General features: G+C 56.4%; 11 protein-coding genes across 11 annotated transcripts; 7 read left to right on the top strand and 4 right to left on the bottom strand.

The window, feature by feature from the left end:
• Positions 1-290: 290 nt before the first annotated feature.
• On the bottom strand, positions 291-1002 carry BDY17DRAFT_290802 (heat shock factor binding protein 1-domain-containing protein). The gene is made up of 3 exons (XM_033732571.1): positions 891-1002; positions 709-811; positions 291-648 (listed from the first exon to the last, which is right to left on the bottom strand). Exons 1-3 carry the CDS (start codon positions 978-980, stop codon positions 560-562), a joined length of 282 nt encoding a protein of 93 aa, XP_033592640.1. The 5' UTR covers positions 981-1002; the 3' UTR covers positions 291-559.
• A 230-nt stretch (positions 1003-1232) lies between these two features.
• Positions 1233-2512, top strand: BDY17DRAFT_315041 (putative rRNA processing protein; the record flags this gene model as incomplete). The annotated part of the gene is made up of 2 exons (XM_033735873.1): positions 1233-2160; positions 2214-2512. The coding sequence occupies 2 exons, from the start codon at positions 1233-1235 to the stop codon at positions 2510-2512; spliced, it is 1227 nt and encodes a 408-aa protein (XP_033592639.1).
• Positions 2513-2797: 285 nt separating this feature from the next.
• BDY17DRAFT_245414 (uncharacterized protein) lies at positions 2798-3708 on the top strand (the record flags this gene model as incomplete). Its single annotated transcript, XM_033730630.1, has 2 exons — positions 2798-2820; positions 2874-3708. 2 exons carry the CDS (start codon positions 2798-2800, stop codon positions 3706-3708), a joined length of 858 nt encoding a protein of 285 aa, XP_033592638.1.
• A 299-nt stretch (positions 3709-4007) lies between these two features.
• On the top strand, positions 4008-5324 carry BDY17DRAFT_70408 (uncharacterized protein). The gene has a single exon (XM_033738629.1). It carries the CDS (start codon positions 4250-4252, stop codon positions 5204-5206), a length of 957 nt encoding a protein of 318 aa, XP_033592637.1. The 5' UTR covers positions 4008-4249; the 3' UTR covers positions 5207-5324.
• Positions 5325-5531: 207 nt separating this feature from the next.
• On the bottom strand, positions 5532-7101 carry BDY17DRAFT_315039 (DHHC palmitoyltransferase-domain-containing protein; the record flags this gene model as incomplete). The annotated part of the gene is made up of 2 exons (XM_033735872.1): positions 5532-5559; positions 5735-7101. 2 exons carry the CDS (start codon positions 7099-7101, stop codon positions 5532-5534), a joined length of 1395 nt encoding a protein of 464 aa, XP_033592636.1.
• A 412-nt stretch (positions 7102-7513) lies between these two features.
• BDY17DRAFT_320893 (peptidase S24/S26A/S26B/S26C) lies at positions 7514-8272 on the top strand (the record flags this gene model as incomplete). Its single annotated transcript, XM_033736525.1, has 2 exons — positions 7514-8023; positions 8084-8272. The coding sequence occupies 2 exons, from the start codon at positions 7514-7516 to the stop codon at positions 8270-8272; spliced, it is 699 nt and encodes a 232-aa protein (XP_033592635.1).
• Positions 8273-8571: 299 nt separating this feature from the next.
• BDY17DRAFT_320892 (putative acyl-CoA dehydrogenase) lies at positions 8572-9941 on the top strand (the record flags this gene model as incomplete). Its single annotated transcript, XM_033736524.1, has 3 exons — positions 8572-9072; positions 9123-9736; positions 9791-9941. The coding sequence occupies 3 exons, from the start codon at positions 8572-8574 to the stop codon at positions 9939-9941; spliced, it is 1266 nt and encodes a 421-aa protein (XP_033592634.1).
• A 95-nt stretch (positions 9942-10036) lies between these two features.
• On the bottom strand, positions 10037-11077 carry BDY17DRAFT_246332 (uncharacterized protein; the record flags this gene model as incomplete). The annotated part of the gene is made up of 2 exons (XM_033730716.1): positions 10037-10694; positions 10749-11077. 2 exons carry the CDS (start codon positions 11075-11077, stop codon positions 10037-10039), a joined length of 987 nt encoding a protein of 328 aa, XP_033592633.1.
• Positions 11078-11363: 286 nt separating this feature from the next.
• BDY17DRAFT_290796 (putative glucosyl/glucuronosyl transferase) lies at positions 11364-15501 on the top strand. The gene has a single exon (XM_033732570.1). The coding sequence runs from the start codon at positions 11739-11741 to the stop codon at positions 15441-15443; it is 3705 nt and encodes a 1234-aa protein (XP_033592632.1). The 5' UTR covers positions 11364-11738; the 3' UTR covers positions 15444-15501.
• A 125-nt stretch (positions 15502-15626) lies between these two features.
• Positions 15627-16263, top strand: BDY17DRAFT_290793 (uncharacterized protein). Its single transcript, XM_033732569.1, has 3 exons — positions 15627-15827; positions 15904-15990; positions 16057-16263. Exons 1-3 carry the CDS (start codon positions 15746-15748, stop codon positions 16095-16097), a joined length of 210 nt encoding a protein of 69 aa, XP_033592631.1. The 5' UTR covers positions 15627-15745; the 3' UTR covers positions 16098-16263.
• Positions 16264-16414: 151 nt separating this feature from the next.
• Positions 16415-18931, bottom strand: BDY17DRAFT_307630 (WD40-repeat-containing domain protein; the record flags this gene model as incomplete). Its single annotated transcript, XM_033735128.1, has 4 exons — positions 16415-17098; positions 17157-18376; positions 18479-18779; positions 18857-18931. The coding sequence occupies 4 exons, from the start codon at positions 18929-18931 to the stop codon at positions 16415-16417; spliced, it is 2280 nt and encodes a 759-aa protein (XP_033592630.1).
• Between the last annotated feature and the right edge of the window lie 950 nt (positions 18932-19881).

Genomic DNA, 19881 nt, shown 5'->3' with positions numbered 1-19881 from the left:
TTCACCACGCCGGCCTCACTCCACGATGGCGGGACAATGAAATGCTCTGTGCGATGCGCCACACCTCATGCTTGCACGGATCAATGGCATGGAGGAGGAAGGAGAGCAGCGTGAGCCAGGCCGGAGGACATGCATTGGCGAGGCGTTGAGCGTCCAGGGATCGATGGCATTGCGTGTCGTCGATCGCTCACAGACCAACGCCGTCCGTCCATGTCGCCCCCAATTAGGCGTAGCCCCCCCGGCTGCACTTTCCGCCCGCCGATTCATTGGCTTGCATTCATCAATTGATTCCCGCACATTCCTTGTCACATGTCATCAACTCCCTAACACTTGACACTGACACGCACGCTGCCGGAACAGATATTGCACCCTTGCTTGTACAACGAGTGAGCCCGAGATGTGATTCGAGGCATTAAGCCATTCTCCAAGGAATATCTGCGGTCAAACACAGCCATGCTCAAAATACCACTACAATCTCCGCGCAAAGCATAGACCCATATCGATAAAGTTACCGGGCGCCGGACTCCTCGCTGAATGTGACCGTTCCGGATTGCATTCCTCATTGATCCCCTTCCTCATCCTTGCCTTGAGCACCGCTACCGTGTATACTGGCTTCCAGCGCGTCGAGCCTACGGGACATCTCGTCCACTTTACGTGCGTCAGTCTTGAACGGCTCTGGATTTGCAGGCCAGATGTAGATTTTCGTACTTTTCCCAATCAGCTCGCTGGACATGTTACTGAACTTCGAGCTCAACTGATTCAGTAGGTCGTCTACCACGGCGACAAGCTCCGATGGTGCTGTGTCGGGATTCTATCGTCCAGTCAGCTCCAGCAATCGCAATGCCATCCCCCTTTGCACCCTGTGAGGACGAGAAGGTGAGGGTACCAACCGATGCATCGCCAATGTTGAGTTTGTCCACTTGCGCGGATAGTGTGGTGGAGTCCGACATGTTGAGTATGTGGAGACTTTCCACTCGCATACGTTGATCTGAACGTGTTGGATAGACTTTGATGTGTTCACGGGATGGAAGTGTCTGCGGACCCTGACTTGCTTTCCGGAGCTTCCTCAACGGGCTAGCCTCACCCGCCTGCGCTCGGGCCATCAAAAAGTTGCATGTGAGAACTTGAACTTCGAGAATTTGAAGAACTGAAGCTTCACGACAACGCGCTCTTGCGATCAACCCGCCACTACCTGTTTAATACCCCTCCTCAACCGCCCACGGAGATTTGCCATGGCGAAAGATCGCAAGCTCAAAACGGCGCTTGACAGATTCCAAGGTGTCGACCACAAACTCGAGCGCCAGAAAAAGTTGCAGAAAGAAGCAGAGAAGCGCAATCGGCGGAAGAAGGCCGACGCTGGCGCCGGCGCACAGGAGCAGAAGGAGCCAGCAGACAAGAAGAGCAAGAGACAAGCATTGACGGATCAGAGATTGGCACAAGAGTCCCTGGCCGCGGATGCTGCAGAGGCATTGGAGGCGGAGAATGGCGGAGAAGTGGGCGGCTGGGAGACGGATGAGAGCGAAGCTGCGGTAGATGGCGAGATTGGTGGAGTTGGACTCAGCGAGCTCGTCGACGATTCCGACTCTGATGCATCCGAGGAGGAAGATGAAGATCTCGAGCAACCGAACGGCGCAGCAGAAGGGGAAGAAGACATACCACTCTCCGATATCGAATCCCTGGCTTCAGACGAGAGAGGCGACGTGATACCGCATCAGCGACTGACCATCAACAACACCACCGCCCTCCAACGCTCTCTTAAAGCCTTCGCCTTACCCTCGAACCTGCCCTTCTCCGCGGTGCAATCCGTCACCTCAGCCGAGCCAGTCCAAATACCCGATGTGGAGGATGACTTGAACCGCGAACTCGCATTCTACAAACAGTCCCTTGATGCTGTCAAAGAGGCACGACAGCTGCTCAAGAAGGAAGGCGTCCCCTTCGCTCGCCCCGCGGACTACTTTGCCGAAATGGTCAAGTCGGAAGAGCAGATGGGTAAGGTGAAGCAGAAGATGGTCGACGAGGCGGCACGCAAGAAGGCCAGTGTCGACGCGAGACGACAGCGTGACCTGAAGAAGTTTGGCAAGGCGGTGCAGGTTGCGAAGCTGCAGGAGAGAGACAAGGCGAAGAGGGACACGATGGAGAAGATCAATACCTTGAAGAGGAGTACGTTCACTTCCCCTATCAAGTTGTGTCTACCCATACTGACAAACGAATAGAACGGCAAGGTGCTGATCTCAAGGCCAACGAGGACGACATGTTCGACGTGGCGCTCGAAGACGCAGCAGAGAGCGAGAAGGCAGACCGTGCAGGTCGAAGGGGAGGCAATGGAGCCGGTGGTAACCGTAACAAGCGACAGAAGAAGGACGAGAAGTTTGGATTTGGTGGGAAGAAGCGATTTGCAAAGAGCAATGACGCGAAATCGGCCGGCGATGCGACGGGGTATTCGGTCCGCAAGATGAAGGGCAGGCCGGTGAAGCAGAGGCCGGGAAAGAGTAGGAGGGCCAAGTCTTCGTAAGGTTCGTATTGATGGAAGACTACCTCGATTTGAGGCTGGTCGAGTTCTGTGGATGTGGCTCTCACCACGTGACTAAAAGCAAGTCGCGTCAATCTCGCGTCTGATTCACGGGTGCTTGCATGCACAAACGTGACACAAACTCAACGCACCACTCTCAACCTCTCAATATCAGGGCTTTCCGCACATCCCTCTCATCCACCACCTCTCCCATCATCCTGAATTTCTCTCCAATTTCAACCTCATCACATCCCACAGCCACCAACTCGTTAGGACGCTTCCGCCAAGATGGGTGCCTGGGGATTTGGGCTGTAAGTTCACAGCATCATTCGCCGAGTCGCAATACATGCTAAACGTGATATAGCTTCGACTCCGACCATGACCTCGATCTCATTTGGGAACTCAACGACGATGCGGGACTGACGCGGCTCGAAGAGGAAGCCAAGAAGTCGAAGAATGAAAGCCGTGCCTCTGAGTCGAACGGCGAGAACGAAGCCAGCGAGCAGCAACATCAAGGCGCCTTCGGAGAAGACGAGATCAGCTATTCGATGTACCGCTCGCACTGCTCCGACCCTACGGCCCCACGCGATCATCACGATGCCGGCGCGCTCAGTGCGATGCTCGAGAAGTACGAAACCGAGCTCCTCTCGGGCGAGTGTGGCGACACCCTCCGGGACCCTGGATACAAGTTCATGCTTGCTGGTGCCTGCGCAATGACTCTTGGCTGCCACATTCCCGCCAGGTCTAAGGAAACCATGAAGCAAGTCTACATGTGCGTCAGTCTGCCACATGACGGTGTGCTGCAGATGAAGAAAGCGCTGCACGGCCCGGGTGAATACCAGGATGGCGTGCCTTACGATTTCAGTAGCCTTGGTCTTATCGGCACCATGGAGGAGGCACATTCGGCGCTCCCATCCCGTGGAGGACTAATCAACGTTCCTGGACCCGGCGGCTTGTTCTACAATCCACCAAAGGGTGACAAGAGCGGCCTGCAGAAGTTGAGAGCGCGGTACAACGACGAGAGGTACGGTGCTAATGTTTGTGGGGGTTGCGGAGCTGAGGATGGAAAGGAAGGCATTCACTTGCGCAGCTGTGCTAGGTGCAAGGGGAGGAAGTACTGCAGCAAGGCCTGCCAGAAGAAGCAGTGGCCGACGCATAAGGAGGTGTGCGTGGAGGCGACGAACGAAGAGACGGTTTGAGTGGCGGCTTGGACCGAGAATCGAAGCGTGTCAATAGGTTACGTGAGAGGGGGCCACGAAGCATAAGGGTCACGTGCATGCATACGGTATGGAAGATCGGGCCAAGCTGCTTCGGAAGGGATGAGGTAGAACTTCGATGAGCAATGCCCGTCCGTCGAATGTGAATGAGTGATCGTGACCACAAGCCTTGGTTCCAAGCTCCGTTGGCCGTCACGTGCAAGACGCGTCAGAACGCGTCAGGGGGTGAATGGGTCGTGCCTTCCGTTTGCATCGAAAGTTTCACACTGATGCCTGCGCTGACTGCACATACGTCACGTTTCGCCCCCGTGGACTCAGTTTAGTTCCTCTCATTTCCTCTCACTTCTCCTTTCCTCTCCTCAACTTTTTGCAGACCAATATCTCTCGGGCAGCGAGCCTCACGTCCCCTTCCCATACCCAATCACCACAGCTCCATCAAATAGGCATTCCCCAAAGACTGGGTGAGTATTCTGACCAGAAGGCAGAAACACAGAACAGCACTGACTCTTTCTAGGGCAAAGGCATGCTGGAGACGACCCTGGAGTACGAGGCAACCAAGGACTTCGACGAGCAGCTCGGGCTGCGTGAGCTGCGAGCCAAAGTCAACGGCAAGGCTGGCATCACGGACCACTTCCTCCCCAACCAATTCTCCATCGGTGCAGAGCACAACTACGGCACACACTCGATCGAAATCGTGCGCGCATACCTCGACTCTGGGGCTCTGATCCGCCTGCTGGAAGGCGACCTCTGGAAGGACAACCGCTGCTGGACACCGTTCGACGGCCACAGATACATCACCTTCGTTGCTGGTGTCATGTCTGTTGGGGCCAAATTGCCGGCCAAGATGAAAGATGGACTCCCGAAGCTGGTGCATCCCGCGTACATCAAGCACATCAAGAACGTCGATGCCAGCTTCGTCCGCTCAGCGCTCGCCATCAAACAGTTCAAGCAAGCCATCGAGACGTACAAAGAAGGCGAGCCGTACAAATGGGGCAACAAGACTTTCCTGGAAGCATCCATCAGCGCTATGATGCCTGGCAAAACCACCATCAAGAACTTTGGGCATCTCAAAGTTCTCGAGCTGACGGTCAGCAACGGCATGATGATTCCACAAGTCATCGGGCCACCCACAGACGAGGAGCTGGGTGCTGCACCAATCCACGCTGCACAAGTCTGCGCTCATTGCGGCCGCGAGGACGAGGGGGGTAAGCGGTTGGAAGTGTGTGCTGGATGTCGCGATCGCAAGTACTGCAGCAAGGATTGCCAGAAGAAGCACTGGAAGCTGCACAAGATCATCTGCTCCATCCACAAGGAACAGATGGACGCATTCCTGAACACCATTCCCCTCGACGCAGCCAAGTCTGCTGCTCTCAACCGCCAGGATGATCAGAAAGATGCGGTGGGAGACCACATCGTTCTGGGTTCGATGGGCCACGGCGCGATGAAGGGCATGGGAAAGGGTCGATCGTCTGCCTCGTAAGACTCTAGCTTCCGTCCGGTGTGGTATGTCCGTACATCGACTGTGGTGGATTTGAGATGAGAGGAAGCTCGGGAGATGGAGGGTCATGTTTATCGCTTCATCCAGGGCGCTGAAGTGGAAATTGCGGGTTCGGAGCCCACAGTCGAAAGGGATGAAAGGGATTCGAAGCAATGAAATCGTCCATTCTCACGTCCACTCGTTGACACTCTGCACAATATCAATACATCTCGCTCGCTTCAAGTCATCTTTCTGGGCCGATTGCGCCAGTGGGAATCTTCATCGCTGCTCGAGTCGTAGTTGTCCACATCGCCATGACCTCGCGGCATCATGGGTGCTTTCCGCCGATCAAGCGGCTGCATTGGCATATGGCTACCGCCGGCAGCATGCCCATTACTCTGCGGATAAGCGTGACCAGCACGATCCACAAACCCCTGACCGCCCATCCACTTGAATTCCCTTTGCACTGGTCCCTCGAACCTCCCCTGACTCCGACCAGCCTGTAAAGACTGCTCATCCAACTCCCTCAACGCCCGATCCTCCCTCATCCTCGCCTCCCTCTCCCTTTCCTGCTCCGCCCTCGCTTCCTGCCACACCGGACTGACTTCCCACATCCAGCCGTCGCCGCTCGTATTGCACACCGGCAGGAACCAGAGGAGCGCCTGCTGCCCGAAGACGTGGCGGAGATTCCGTCGCCAACCTAGGTTGAAGGCGTTCGGCAGTTTCTCGCTGTCTTGCTCGTCGAGGTAGGCATTGTAGCGGTCGCGCTCGCGTTGGACTTCCATGGCGGCGTAGGAGCGTTGGAGGCTGGCTTTGGCGGGGGAGGCGTTGGGGTGGGGATTGGGGCTGGCTTGCGAACTTGATGGAGGGTGGGAGGATTCGCCTTCTTCTGGTCGGAGAATGCCGGGTAGAGCGTTGGCGTGCGTTTCTTTGAGTTGGTCCAAGAGGCCCATTTCTTGGTCTTGCATGCCGTTTCCTTCTTCGATGTCGCCGACGGAGGGAATGTCTCCCCTGTGTTGCGAGGGCGCCATGCTCTTGCGTAGAGGCGAAAGATACCTCGTCTTTTCTAGACTTTCGATTGTCGTCTCCCCTCTGCAGACGAGGTAGATGTGCCAGCCGGTAAACCCCGACAACACTAGGCCTATGATGCCGCTCAACACGGCGAGCATGATGTTGTTGATGATCAGCCAGCTCTGGCGCATTCTGGAATCGTCGGTCACCGCCGCCCATACCCAACTGCCTGTCAGGCCGAAGCAGAGCCAGCAGTATAGAGAGGTGTAGATGAGGAAAAGCAGGAAGGCTTTGTAGTTGCGGAGTCCCACACACGTTGCCAGCCAGGGACAGTGGTGGTCCATCTTCAGCACGCAGCGGCCGCACGTGCTGCAGTGGTGTGAGCGATCAGGTTTGAGCGTGTGGCATTTCTTGCAGTAGCGTGGACTGCCGTTGCTCGCCTTGGCCGTCACGAGTGTCATGTCTGCGGGCACAGACGGGTGGTGTGCCGGAGATGCGTGGTCCTCATGTGTAGGGAGAACATCGTAGCCACTCTTGACTCTTCCGCCTTTGCCGCCTCTTGTAGATGATAAGGAGAGATCGATTCGCGGATCCAGGGGGGAGCCGGGGTTGGTGAAAACGGCGACGGTGTAGCTCGCATTCGCGAGGCCGTAGAGCAGCACTCCCAGCACCGCCTTCGCGCAAGCAGACCATCGTCCCGAGTCGAGAAAGGCGACGTTAACTTCGACGTAGATTGCCCAGGTGGTCAGGCCGTAGACGAAGGCGAGAGGGAAATGGGTGATTGTCGAGCAGCAGCAGCGCTCGATGCGCCGGGCCCAGGATTTGCGGCGGCGGTTGAAGGAGGGAGAGGAGACGGGGGAGGAGGAGGGGCCGGCAAGGGTCGCCATTCTGCCTGTGCCGTTGGGTTGGGAACTATCGTTGCTTCATCCTGATTCGGAGTTGCCTCAGGAAGCCTTTTGGCGATGCGAGTGGCAGGGGGCGTTTAGCGGAAGGGATGTGGAGGATGGACGGGACGTGAGTATCTTGCGCCTTAGACTTGCGATACGTGTAGCAATGCAGGAGGTTGGTGTACGACAGAAGAAGGTGGTGATGCGAGAGTGAGTGCTGACGTCTCCCAAACAGCGGCGATCCTCAAACGCCGCTGCTCAGCCACAGCCCACACGCGCCAACGCGCCAGCGCCGCACCACATGGCTGTTCTTTCCATCATCGTCCCGACTTTTGCAACTGCAACGACATGAAGGATACGTGCAATTGCATCATCACATCGACCTGGATTCCTCCAGCGCAGTAGCATTGAAATGCTGCGGCCTGGACGAAATACGGCAGCTCGCTGGCGCTCCATCAAATTAGCCCTCCAACGACCAGGAATTCGTCGCCCTTTCCACGACAGCAGGCCACGACATTTCCGCCCTGCAGTCCTTACGCGCATCGACCAGAACCTCATCCAGCCTCTGGGAAATTGGGTGCTCTCCATCGGTCCTCTCGGTTTGCTTCGCTGGAGTTTCGGCACCTTTCTCGCCCACCATCTCTTCACCTCCTACTTCTTCTCCTATAATACCACCTGGGGCATCAGCATGCTGCCCACTCTCAACAGCGCGGGCGACGGCGTGCTGATTTCCAAGTACTATCGACGCGGCCGTGGAGTGCAGATCGGCGACCTGGTCAGCTATGTCCACCCGGCCGATCGAGAAGTGCACGCAGTGAAGCGGGTGATTGGCTTGGAAGGCGACTTTGTCACCATGGGCCCTGCCTATGTGGACGATCACGACAATCCAGTGGCGCTTGCGAATGAGGGGAAGATGATACAGGTAAGTCAATGGAGAGAAATTCCCTGGTCGAGAGGGCAACATTAATGGATGTGCGATCAGATCCCGCCCGGTCATTGCTGGGTGGTCGGTGACAATCTCAAGCATTCTCGCGACTCTCGCGGATTTGGCCCTCTGCCACTGGCTTTGATCCGTGGCAAGGTCATTGCCAGATGGGCCTCATGGGTCAATTGGGAATGGCTCAATAATCCGCTCCAGGACGCGCGAGTCGACGATTACGACGTTGATTGAGCGCCAATACTAGGCTATGCTGAAGATCATGGGACCTTCCCGTTAGTACCTTCAACATGCGCGGGTCGATGATAACCGCCCATCTGCAGCTTGTCGATCTTCTCGTCCGTTCCGCCTTGATCAAGCTGCAGGGTCTCGGAACGCTTCCGCTTCGTGAAGCTTCCCGGCAGCTTGAACATCACCTCACCTTGCCTTCAGATAAGGTCCCGGCCCGAAGACATTGATTGAAATACTGCGTATCTCACCCCGCAACCTTATATCGATCCTCAACACAGTCACGACAAAGCTTCAACGACACCATGCTCGACTTCACTCTGTCCGACAAGCAAAAAGAGCTGCGAAATGGCTCTCGCGCATACGCAGCAAAGGTTTTGACCGGTGCTCACGCGGTCTACTCTAAGAAGCCGGATCAGAAGGAAAGGTTTCGGTCCATCCGATCCTTCTACCGGACGGCCGTCGCAGCTGGCCAGATCAAAGGTCAGATTCCCGTCCCGCTTGGTGGGGCATGCGAGTCTCTGCTCGACGCAGCCATCATCTTGGAAGAGCTGTACGCCACAGACCCCAGTGTGACTTTGACAGTCGCTGCTACGGGACTGGGTCTGACGCCACTGATCATGTCGGGACATGCGAAGCTTCAGAAGAAGTATTTTGCTCCTTTCTTGAAGGATGAAGGTGAGCCTCTGGCTAGCTTGGTCCATTCCGAGCCTGGCGGGACTGCCAACTGGCTCGAGAAAGGTGCAAAGGGACTGCAAACTACTGCAAGGAAAGAAGGAAACGAATGGCTGATTGACGGAGAGAAGGTGACTTGCGACCAAGCCTTGAGTGTATTTTGATCTGACTTTGGCAAAAGGTGTGGACAACCAACAGCGGCGGTTGGGATGGCAAGGGCGCCGATCTTCAATGCGTGGTCTGCAGACAGACAGAAGGGGAATTCGCCGATCCCTCGCAGGCCATCATCATTCTGCTCGTCGACCGCGAGATTGTTGCACAGAACGGTCCCAACGCCTACGAGATTCTAGCGGAGCCGGATTTGATGGGCCATCCTGCCACCACGGGCCCGCACAGCAAATTCACCGACTTCCGAGTTCCAGAAGAAAACGTACTTGCGGCGGGCGAAGCTGCTGCGACGCTCGTAGAGCAGTCTTTCACGGCCTCCGCTGCGCTTGTGGGCGCCTTCTCGGTCAGCGTCATGCGCGCCGCCTTCACTGCTGCACTCGACTTTGCGAAGAAAGACAGCCGTGGAGGGACGGTGCCTCTGATCCAAAGGCAGAGCGTTGCGGATCTGCTGATCAACATCAAAATGCGGATGGACTCGTGTCGCTTGCTGACGTGGAAGGCCTTGTATTCGCTCGAGAACGGACCTGGGGATTTCAAGGCTCGACAAGAGCTCTGTCTGGAGTCCAAGATCTTCGCGTCGGACAATTGTGTCAAGTGCGTGACGGACGCGATGAGCGCGGTCGGCATGTGAGTACTGGGCAGGGCTGACTGACAAAGGCAACAACCATTAACAGTTCGCAGGCTCTCTTATCGCACCGACCAACCCTTCGCTCGTCTATTGAACGACGCAATGTGTCTGCCGTTGTTCGATGGTGGCAACATTGGCATCAGGAGACGCCAGATGGAGAAGATCTTCCAGCAGGAGGATTACGATCCCATGTCTGCGTTCTGAGTCTATGCAGTCCCGACTGAGAGGGCTGATGTATATGGTCGCGTACAAACTTCATCCAGATTGAAACGGAATTTAACATTATCACCTCTTACTGACTATACCATATCTTGCGGATCATCACCAGTCGTGCCAACCATCTTGGCGACTCCTTCGATCTTCTTCACCTTTTTGCCTTCGACCAAACTCATGATCCCCGCCGCACCAACCACAATACAGGCCAACGCAATGAACAGGCCCGTCGCCCACGGCGCCCGATTGTATCGGTCTAGATGCCACATGAAAAAGCACAACATCACCTGAAATAAGGTGTTGCCCACATTGCACCAGACAAAAAAGTCCATCTTCCACACAGCCGTCGCAGGAGCGCGAACCCCGCTCAGCGTGTCACCAAGCTGTTTGTTGGGAGGCAGAGCAACTCGAATCTCCGCTTGCGAGCAATCCGCAGTCGATTGACCTAGCGTGCGCTTGTACTCCGCCAGTGACATATCGTCCAGTGTGGACGAGCCTGGAAGGCGGAACCATGTCCGGTGGATGCCCGCCAGGACTTGCAAGCCGTACATCTTCTTCTCCAATCCGTACCTCCGTTGACTCATGAAGCGATACCGCAGCAGGTAATACAAATCCCGGAACCGCCAGGGCACAAGGCCAAAGCCAGTCACGCAAAAGAGAGCATTGAGAATCTGCGAGTCGATTTCAATCCAGATGCGCCGCGGGCTGTTGATGTTGTTGCAGCTGAACATCCGCGGTTGCGTACTAACCCATTGTAGCGCTGCTGCCGGCGAGCGGTGGACTTCTGCTTCGGCGGACGGGACGGGCGCCCAGCACATGGCGGGACTGGCGTTGCAGAGGAGCAGGAAGAGCATGCCGCCCCAGGCGACGACGTTGAGGCTGTAGAGCACGACGAAGAAGCCGAAGGGTGTGCGGGCCCATTTGAGGAAGGCTTGGAAGCCGATGATGGTGGATGTAGTCCATGGAATCGCGGTTGGGGGGACATGGTTGGATGTGAGGGCGCGGCTGTTTCTTAAGTTTTGCCTTGAGTCGATCGAACCTTCGACATCGGACTCATTGTCTTCGCGGAGTCGCTCGATTTGGACGCATTGCTTCGGTTTTGTCACTGAGTCTTCTTGCGATGCCATGTGTTGGTACGTTTGACTTTCAAATTCGATGGGTAGCAGTATAAATGGCGTTCTGATGTGTTGTGATGTGTTGTGGTGTGTCGTAGCCGTGTCGAATGCGCGTTGTGGAAGAGACATTTCGGAGCCTTGTGCTTCGCAAGCGCGGCCGCGGAGTGTGATATACTTGGGGCACGCGGGACGTGCCGACGCGATTGAGTTTAGGCAGCCGCTTGCAGTTCCGCGCTGAAACGGGCGTCAAGGCTTCAGCGATGCTGCGCCTGCTCATCTTCTCCCGTTTCTGCTCGAGGCTCGTCCTTCCGCGATGAAGAGATCTACGCAAGCGATGAGCCACGTTCTCAACTCCGAGCTCCGGTTCCGCGCTGAACGGCATATCTCAATGCTGCTGCCTTGACTTTATGCAGCCTTGCTCCCTTTTCTTACTCTAATGGGCATGTACAGAAATACCCCAATCCCTGCCCTCCTCGTCCTCCGCCTCAGCCTGCATGGTTATCTTATACGCGTCTGCCATCGACATGTCCATCACAAGGACTCTGCGCATTTCCTTCTGCCTTACAGTTGCGTCATTTCGCACAGCCCCTTGTCTCGGTCGCTTTGATACTTCATAAAACCGATGCCGTGAACGATTGAGCGGAGTCCAGGCTGCGTTCTTTCATTCAACACAATGGCCGCCCAGCGTCACTCAGTTAGGCGCCGACCAGTTCCAGCGACCATGGTGCAGCAATCAAGTCTCCAGCCAGCTGAAGCACCCTCTGCCACCCAAATCGATCTCGCCAGTCCCATGACACAGGACCCTGCTCTGCACGACATTGACCTCGCCACTCCCGACTCGGACAACGATGCGCTGCCACCTCCTGCCTACGGTGAGGTCCATGGAGAGATTCGCAGCGAGAAGGACGGCGTGGGTACCAGTGCCCGTGTCACTGATGACGGCCGTGTCGATATTCGTATCAATCAGCTCAACCGGCGTTTGTCCCAGATCTTTATCCCAGCTCTACGTCAACAGGTCCAGAAGGTTCAAGAGACTGGCCCGGCACCTCCACCCTATATTCCCCCTTCTTTGGGAGGTGATGATGGGACTCCTCCGCCCCCGCCCTTGAATATTGTGATTCAAGTCGTGGGCTCGCGCGGAGACGTCCAGCCCTTCGTTGCCCTGGGAAAAGTCCTGAAGACATATGGCCATCGCATACGTCTGGCGACACATCCCGTCTTCAAGGACTTTGTACTCGAGAACGGCCTGGAATTCTTCAGCATCGGCGGCGACCCTTCCCTACTTATGGCATTCATGGTCAAGAATCCGGGCCTGATGCCAGGCTTCCGCACTCTCATCAGTGGGGATGTCGGTCAGCGGAAAAAAGACATTGCCGGCTATCTCCAAGGCTGTTGGCGATCGTGCTACCAAGCTGGTCATGGGATGAGTCCTCCTCAAGACGACCGCTCCGAGTCCTCTGGGGACGAGTCTGCAGTGAGACCTTTCGTCGCCGACTGTATCATCGCCAATCCCCCAAGCTTCGCCCATGTCCATTGTGCAGAGAAGCTAGGCATTCCGCTGCATATCATGTTCACGATGCCATATTCGCCCACCCAGGCCTTTCCCCATCCGCTGGCAAATATTCAAGCCTCGAATGCCGACCCTCAACTCACCAATTACATAAGTTACGCGATGATTGAACTCCTCTCGTGGCAGGGTTTAGGCGACACCATCAACCGATTTCGCGCAAAGTGTCTTGACTTGGATCCCGTAAGTCTGATCTGGGCCCCCGGAATGCTCGAACGGCTCAAAGTCCCTCATACCTACTGCTGGTCTCCGGCCCTTATACCTAAACCGAAAGATTGGGGCCCTCATATCTCGATCTCCGGGTTCTTCTTTCTCGACTTGGCTACCGACTACACTCCCCCGGCTGATCTCCATGCATTCCTTGACGCTGGACCACCTCCCGTCTACATTGGATTCGGCAGCATCGTACTAGACGATCCGAACGCGATGACCGAGCTCATATTCGAAGCCGTCAGGATGACTGGCCAACGTGTTCTGCTCTCCAAAGGCTGGGGAGGCATAGGCGCTGATGCGGATGATCTTCGCATCCCTGATGGCGTCTTCATGCTAGGCAACGTACCACATGATTGGCTTTTCAAACACGTCTCGTGCGTCGTCCACCATGGTGGCGCTGGAACCATTGCAGCAGGCCTTGCCGCAGGGCGACCAACTTTAGTTGTGCCCTTCTTCGGAGATCAGCCTTTCTGGGGCGCCATGGTTTCTCGAGCAGGCGCCGGCCCAGATCCGATCCCTCACAAACAACTCACGGCGGACAAGTTAGCGGATGCTATCAACTTTTGTCTGAAGCCGGAAAGTCTCGAACGCGCCAAAGAGCTCGCAAGCAAGATCGCGGCGGAGCGAGGCAGCGAGATGGGTGCGCTATCGTTCCATCAATATCTCGAGCCCGACCGACTCCGTTGCACACTTGTACCATCGAAACCCGCCGCCTGGCGCATCAAACGCACCCAGGTCAAATTGAGCCCCTTTGCTGCCTCTACCTTGACGAATGCGAGTCTGTTGAACTTCAACGATTTGGAGCCGTTCAGGCCACAAGAATATGCCACCGACGAAGGGCCTTGGGATCCCGTATCAGGCGGAGCCGCGGCAGTATTTGGGGCATTCAGCAGCCTGGTGATGGGACTGGCTGATTTCCCCACGGAGACATGGCGGGCTGTGCGCATGCCCGTTGCGTCCAGTCGAAAGCAGTCACAAGCACCTGTGCCGACAGTTGCTGGCGGAAGCGAAACCTCACGTGGTAGGGAGAGATCGACTCCGCCAACTTCACCCGACCAGAGTCAAACGAGCCTGGATATCCAGGAAGGTCCTTCTCCCGTTCGGAGCCTTCTCACCCCTTCAGGTCTACCAACGCCCATGCCGAAACCCGGATCATACTCTGTGTCCGATATATCACAAGACCAGACGAATCCCAGAGCGGACCACGCCGGCCGAAGCCAACCGCCAAGTCGGAATGATCTCGACTCTGGCAAGGAGCGCGACTTGATGCGCCGGACTGGCGCTCACACGAGCAAAGGTTTCGGACGCATGGTCAAGACGGCGGTGGCGGCACCGATGGAGATCTCTGTGAGTATGACCAAAGGCTTCCACAACGCGCCCAGGCTCTGGTCCGATGATACCGTGCGCCCTCAAGAGCAAGTCACCGATATGAAATCCGGGTTCAAGGCGATAGGAAAAGAGTTTGGGTTTGGAATGTACGATGGCGTTACCGGTCTGGTCACTCAACCCTGGAAAGGCGCTCGGAAAGAGGGGACGAGTGGGTTCTTCAAAGGGATGGGGAAAGGCATTGGAGGGTTTGCAACCAAGCCAGGCGCAGCTTTGTTCGCCATTCCTTCTTATTTCATGAAAGGGGCGTGGAAAGAGGTGGAGAAGATGTTCGGCGGCAATGTGCAGAACTACATTATCGCATCGAGAGTAGCGCAAGGCTACGAAGAGTGGCGACAGAGCACCGAGGCGGAAAGACAAGATGTCATTGTTCGGTGGAAGCTGATCCGAAAGTATGTGAAGAAGAGGCAGAGCGTTGATGTGATTCGGGATATCCTGGAAGCACAGCGAACGCGCGATCCCAGCGGTGGCAGTCTCGCCAGGGGCGGCGTACAGTCCTCTCTGCGCTCCCCTACCATGGCCTCCGAACCACTGCCAAGGCCCACTGACATCAGTGAACGCCTCCAACAGCTAGACCAGGCGACGGCGCCTCGCGACTCGGAAGAGGACGCCGATGTTATGCGTGCAATTCAGGAAGCGGTGTCCCAGCTTCAGTCCCAACGACAAGAAGTTTCAGAAGGGCCGACGGATCATGCAGACGTACCACGGACACTGGTGAACCATCAAGCTGAACCTAAGCGACTCTCCAGCGAAGCAGCGGACTATGACGGACACCCCACTCGAGCCGTGACATCGAGTACAACGGAGCAGAGACTGAGCAGCGATAGTGAACCGAAGTCGACCATGGGTCTCGACGACGAGGAAGAGGAAGAATTTGAGCGCGCAGCTGCTGCCGCTGGTGAGTCGACAGGCGTCCCTCGAAGCCCTCCATACGACTCGGGTCATCTATCAGGCACCAAGCAAAGCGAGTTCGAGGCGCAACAAGAGCGCCAGCATGGAGAGAAGACGAGAGAGGAGAAGACGGAGGAGGAGATTGTGATGGAGTATATCAAGAAGCAAAGCCTCTTGGAACTGCAACATCGCAGCAAGGGCAAGGCTCGTGCCACAGCCACGGAGGATCTGGAAGACGAGGACTTGCAGAGGGCATTGAAGTTGAGCATGCAAGGACACGGCAGTCAACACGGCGAGGCTTCAGCGCAGAGGTCCTCATGATTCAAGTCAGATGAATAGATGCAATAGAATAGATGCTGCACTCCATGCACACTCGATGTCCAGAAGCCAGCCTCGCCCGCTGATTGGCGCAAACAAACTTCCACGCCGGCCCTGCCCTGCCAAGCCCTCGAATTCCGGGGGGCGGTAGCAGCAGCAGCAGCAAGCTGTCCTTCCCCCGACCACCTCCCTTCTCGAAAACTGCACCGCACCACACTCCAACCCAACACCCGTCGCAAAAGTTCAAGATCGTCATCTACGCCACCCAAAGCCACAGCGAGAGACTCAAGACAGAGACCGCCAGCATGGACCAAGCAAAAGAGCTCCTCGAAATGCCGCGCGAATTCCTCAAAGACGGCCGGAGTTTCGTGACGAGGTGCAGTAAACGTGCGTCCTCCTCCCCTCCCTCTCAGGCGCCCTCGTCGCTGCGACACTCATTGACGTTTGTGCGTCTGTATTCTAGCCGACCGACGCGAGTTCCTGCGCATCAGCCAGGCGGTGGGGATGGGGTTCTTGATCATGGGCGTGATTGGGTATATTGTCAAACTGAGTATGTTGCACTCTTCTCCTAACTGTCAGTGTGAGCAATGGAGGGGAAGCTGATGCAGGATCACAGTCCATATCCCCGTGAACAACATTCTTGTCGGCGGCGCGTGAGGGATGGACGGGATGGGCGGCGGAAGTTGTACAGTAAAGAGCATACTCGAGCATGGCGTTCTCCTTTTGAAGAGCTGGAGAATTGGTATTCGCATTGAGAGAGAGAGACAAAAATTTCCAAAGAGGTATCAGAGGCGCGCCGGGTGCCCGAGCGCCAGTATCAAGTCGTACCTTTCTCCCAACCCCATCCCATCGCAAAGACTCCTTACACCATACCATTCGTTCGGTCGTATCCACCACCGTGGTCATATTCCACGCCGAGAGCATCACGGCTACCGCATTGCCATCGGGTACACAGCAAAAGGCTCCTCGGCTAGTCAGACATCATCCCCATCGTCGTCTCCCGCCCACAAGCTCCCCAAACCCATCCTGTTGCTCAGCCTCGTCCGCCTCGCAGAAGTCTGCTGCGGATTCACCCCACCATAGTACCTCTCATCATGATGCAGCTGCGCCGTCACTCTCGCGCCCATCGGCGTGCTGCCCAGACTAGGCTTGTGCGCAAACGCCTCGCCCGTCCTGCACGCCGCCTCGTTGAAATCCCCAATCTCGTCGCCGTCCGCGCCGTCCGACCACGAATGCACCGTGCACGTGCCGAGCCCGTGGTCCCACCCGTTCCAGCTCGTCGCGGCGATGACGGGCGCGTAGGGATGCCAGGAGCAGTCGCGCACAATCGTTTTCCAAATGCCGCCGCGGCCGTAGTGGTCGTAGCGGTCCACGTACCTCTCGTCGCCTGGGGGCCGGGAGTTCTTGGTGGCGGCGAGGACGTTGATGGGCTGGCCGGCGTTGGTGCCGTCCATGTTCCAGATGTAGATTTTGCCGTCGTGGGAGCCGGAGTAGATGTAGCGGCCGTCAGTGCTGCCTGGTGGGCTGAAGTGACAGCGGATGAGGGTTTTAAGAACGCGATGGCCGCGGAAGGTCACGAGGGAGCAATCATGCGGGTGAGGCTCGTGGCTGTCCATATCGTATGGCGAGAAGCGGTAGTCGAAACCGGTCGTGTAGTCCTACCAAAAAAGATTAGAATCCGAGGCTTGCGAATAGTAATCCAATTGAAAAGCATACCTGTGGATTGATCCGCTCTCCCTCATCCGTGTTGATCATATGCCTCAAATCCCACAGCTTGCACGTTTGATCTTTGCCGTTGCTAATAACATACCTGCCGTCGCCTTTGGAGTCGATGTATGTCAGGCCTTCTGTATGTCCTAGAAAGAGTCCAGCCGGCCTCATGGATGCCAACGACCTTCGATCCCAGACCTTGAGCGTGGTGTCGTCGGAGCCGGAGTAGAGGATGTGCGGACTCATCTTGTCTCCAAAGCAAACCGCGTTGACATCGTCGGTATGTGCGGGGATTCTCAAGATACTCCGCTGCGCCTCGAGGTCATAGACGTAGACGCTTTGGTCACCCGTGCCCGCGACGATCTCTCCGCCATCGCCACTGAAGCGCAAACTCCAGATTCCAAAATGGCCTCTACTCCGACCCCACTGGTGACTATGACCGCCAGCGCCCATGTCGGAAAAGTCGAGCAGTCTGGGCTCGGAGGTGTCGCTTTGATCGGTGTTGGCAAGACATACCTGGCTTCGGATGCTGCTGTAGGCGAGCTGTTTGTTGTCTGGTGAAAGGGTTGCGTCGGTGATGGTCCACTGGCCGCCGTAGTAGTTGACGGTCTTGTAGTACTTCCAGTCGTAAGGGTTGGACGTGTCGTACATTCGCACTTTAAAGTCCTGCCCACAGGCGAAGAAGAAGGAGCCATCTTCACTGAATTGGCCGGAATAGCACCGTGCGTTCAGATTGACGATCAGGTCGGCCTTGGAGCTGGGAATCATGTTCTGGGCGGCGAGTCCATTGAGGGCTCGCGCGCGGCCTCGACTTTCGACTCCCATCTCGCGGTCCAGCATTCTCCGCGCCAACTTCCGGCGTTTGCCGATATCGGTTTCGGAGTACGGCAAGCCACAAGAGGTGTGTTCGCAGTGGTCGTTCGTTCCAAACGTGCCGCTGTCCATCAGTTCGCGACCCTTCTCCGACGGAATCTTGGGGTATCGGTCGCCGACGAAGGTGCTGCGATTTCTGCGAGATCTTCGCGTGGCATAACCCAGGTAGGCGTCGCTGTCATCGTCATCGTCGTCGTCGTCGGCTGCTTCATCATCATCATTATCATCATCATCGAGCTGCATGTGTTGACCCCGGCCCGTTCTGTGAGCTTGAGATCTGGTCGTGATACCTGATGAGATGAAGCCGCGTAATCCGGATTGGGAGAGTAGTTGTAAGATCTGTTGTTGAGTGACTGAACCGGTGCGAGATACGTGGTCAGCCAGACGAGAATTCTACGGTGATTGGGCGAAAGGACAGGAGGATAGATTTGAGAGGGAGTGGTGCCGGGACTTACTCGTAAAGTGTTGTCTCTGGGGCCTTGCTGCTGCGGCAGTGGCAGGCTGAGGTGTTTGAGTTCCATCCGCTTCCTCCGCTGCTGCTTCCGACTCTGGCTCTTGCGACTCCCGTGTTGAAGCATCCTCATCCTCATACTCGCCATCGTCATCGTCCTCATCTTCATCACCATCCATCTCTATTAACACCTCGGCTCCATTTGATGTTCGTAGTGTTCCCTCCTCGGCATCGAAGTACAGCGTTGTGCCCTCCTCGATGTCGCCCTCTTCTGTGGTGGGTGAGAAGGCGGATTCGGATGCAAGCTGTGATCAGACTGGCGTCAGCGATGTGGGAAGGATGGATTGTTTAATCATTGCTGGCACGCTTCCGGGCAACGCACCTCATACTCCATGTCGTCATCTTCTGCCGTCCATTCGGAGGGAGGAGAGAAGACATCGTCGCGAGAGTCGGCCATGGTTGGATGGGAGGTTGCGATAGATGAAGCCGGGTCCAAATGAGACGGCGATATCCTCTTCCGCCCGGGAGTGAGGCAAGCAACGATGCACGACGTCTGGAGCGGGTGGTGGTGGAGCTGCGAGCTCTGATGCGCTGATTACTTAACCGACGCGGGCGAACCTTATCTGCGAGCATCCCAGCCTTAACTCCGGAGCCTTGTGGCCGCTCTCTTTCCACCTCGAGACAAAGATGCCGTCGCCATTCTCTCGTGAAGCGTGACACGTCGCTCCAGGCGAATTGATTGTATGCGACGACGCGCCCTGACACGAAGCTAACAAGCTGTGCACAGGAGTCTGTGTCGATGACTAGCTGGCCAAGGCATCTTGCTTCAAGCGGTGGAACAGCGTGCATTACACGACCAACTGCCACTGCCATCTGCTTGGACGGCAAGGTGAGCACAATCCCTGGACTCTGCGACCAGGGATTAGATGTCTACACCTATTATTCACCAGTCACGCGACCTGGGCCAAGCTCGACAGACCGCAGGTTCAGACGGGATGAATATAGCATGGTACCTTCTCCAGGCGATAGATTGATGAACAGTCGGCCACGGCCGCGGACATCTGCACTCGCAAGGCCACATGCCCCCGGACTGGTCCAGGCATGAAGCAGCAGCAGAGATTAATTACATCGCTCAAGCCCGACAACCACCGCAGGCATTCGCCCCACCCCACCCCCGCTCATTGGCTTCATCCCAATTTCTGCCGCTGGCCCCAAGGCCACCCACCTGCATGACGGGCGAGGTAATGAACTAATCATATGCACGAGGGCATGGGCTAGACGCAGCTTCAGCCCTAACGCCTTTCACACTCTGCCATTCCGTCTTCTCTCTGCTCTCCACGTCTCCCTGTACCTGAGGTAGGTACCTTTGCTCTGCTCCTTTCCCCCGCTTGAACCCCCATCTGCCAT

Source organism: Neohortaea acidophila (assembly GCF_010093505.1).
Source record: "Neohortaea acidophila strain CBS 113389 unplaced genomic scaffold BDY17scaffold_2, whole genome shotgun sequence".
Classification (NCBI taxonomy): Eukaryota; Fungi; Ascomycota; class Dothideomycetes; order Mycosphaerellales; family Teratosphaeriaceae; genus Neohortaea; species Neohortaea acidophila.
This window is presented reverse-complemented; position numbering and strand designations above follow the sequence as displayed.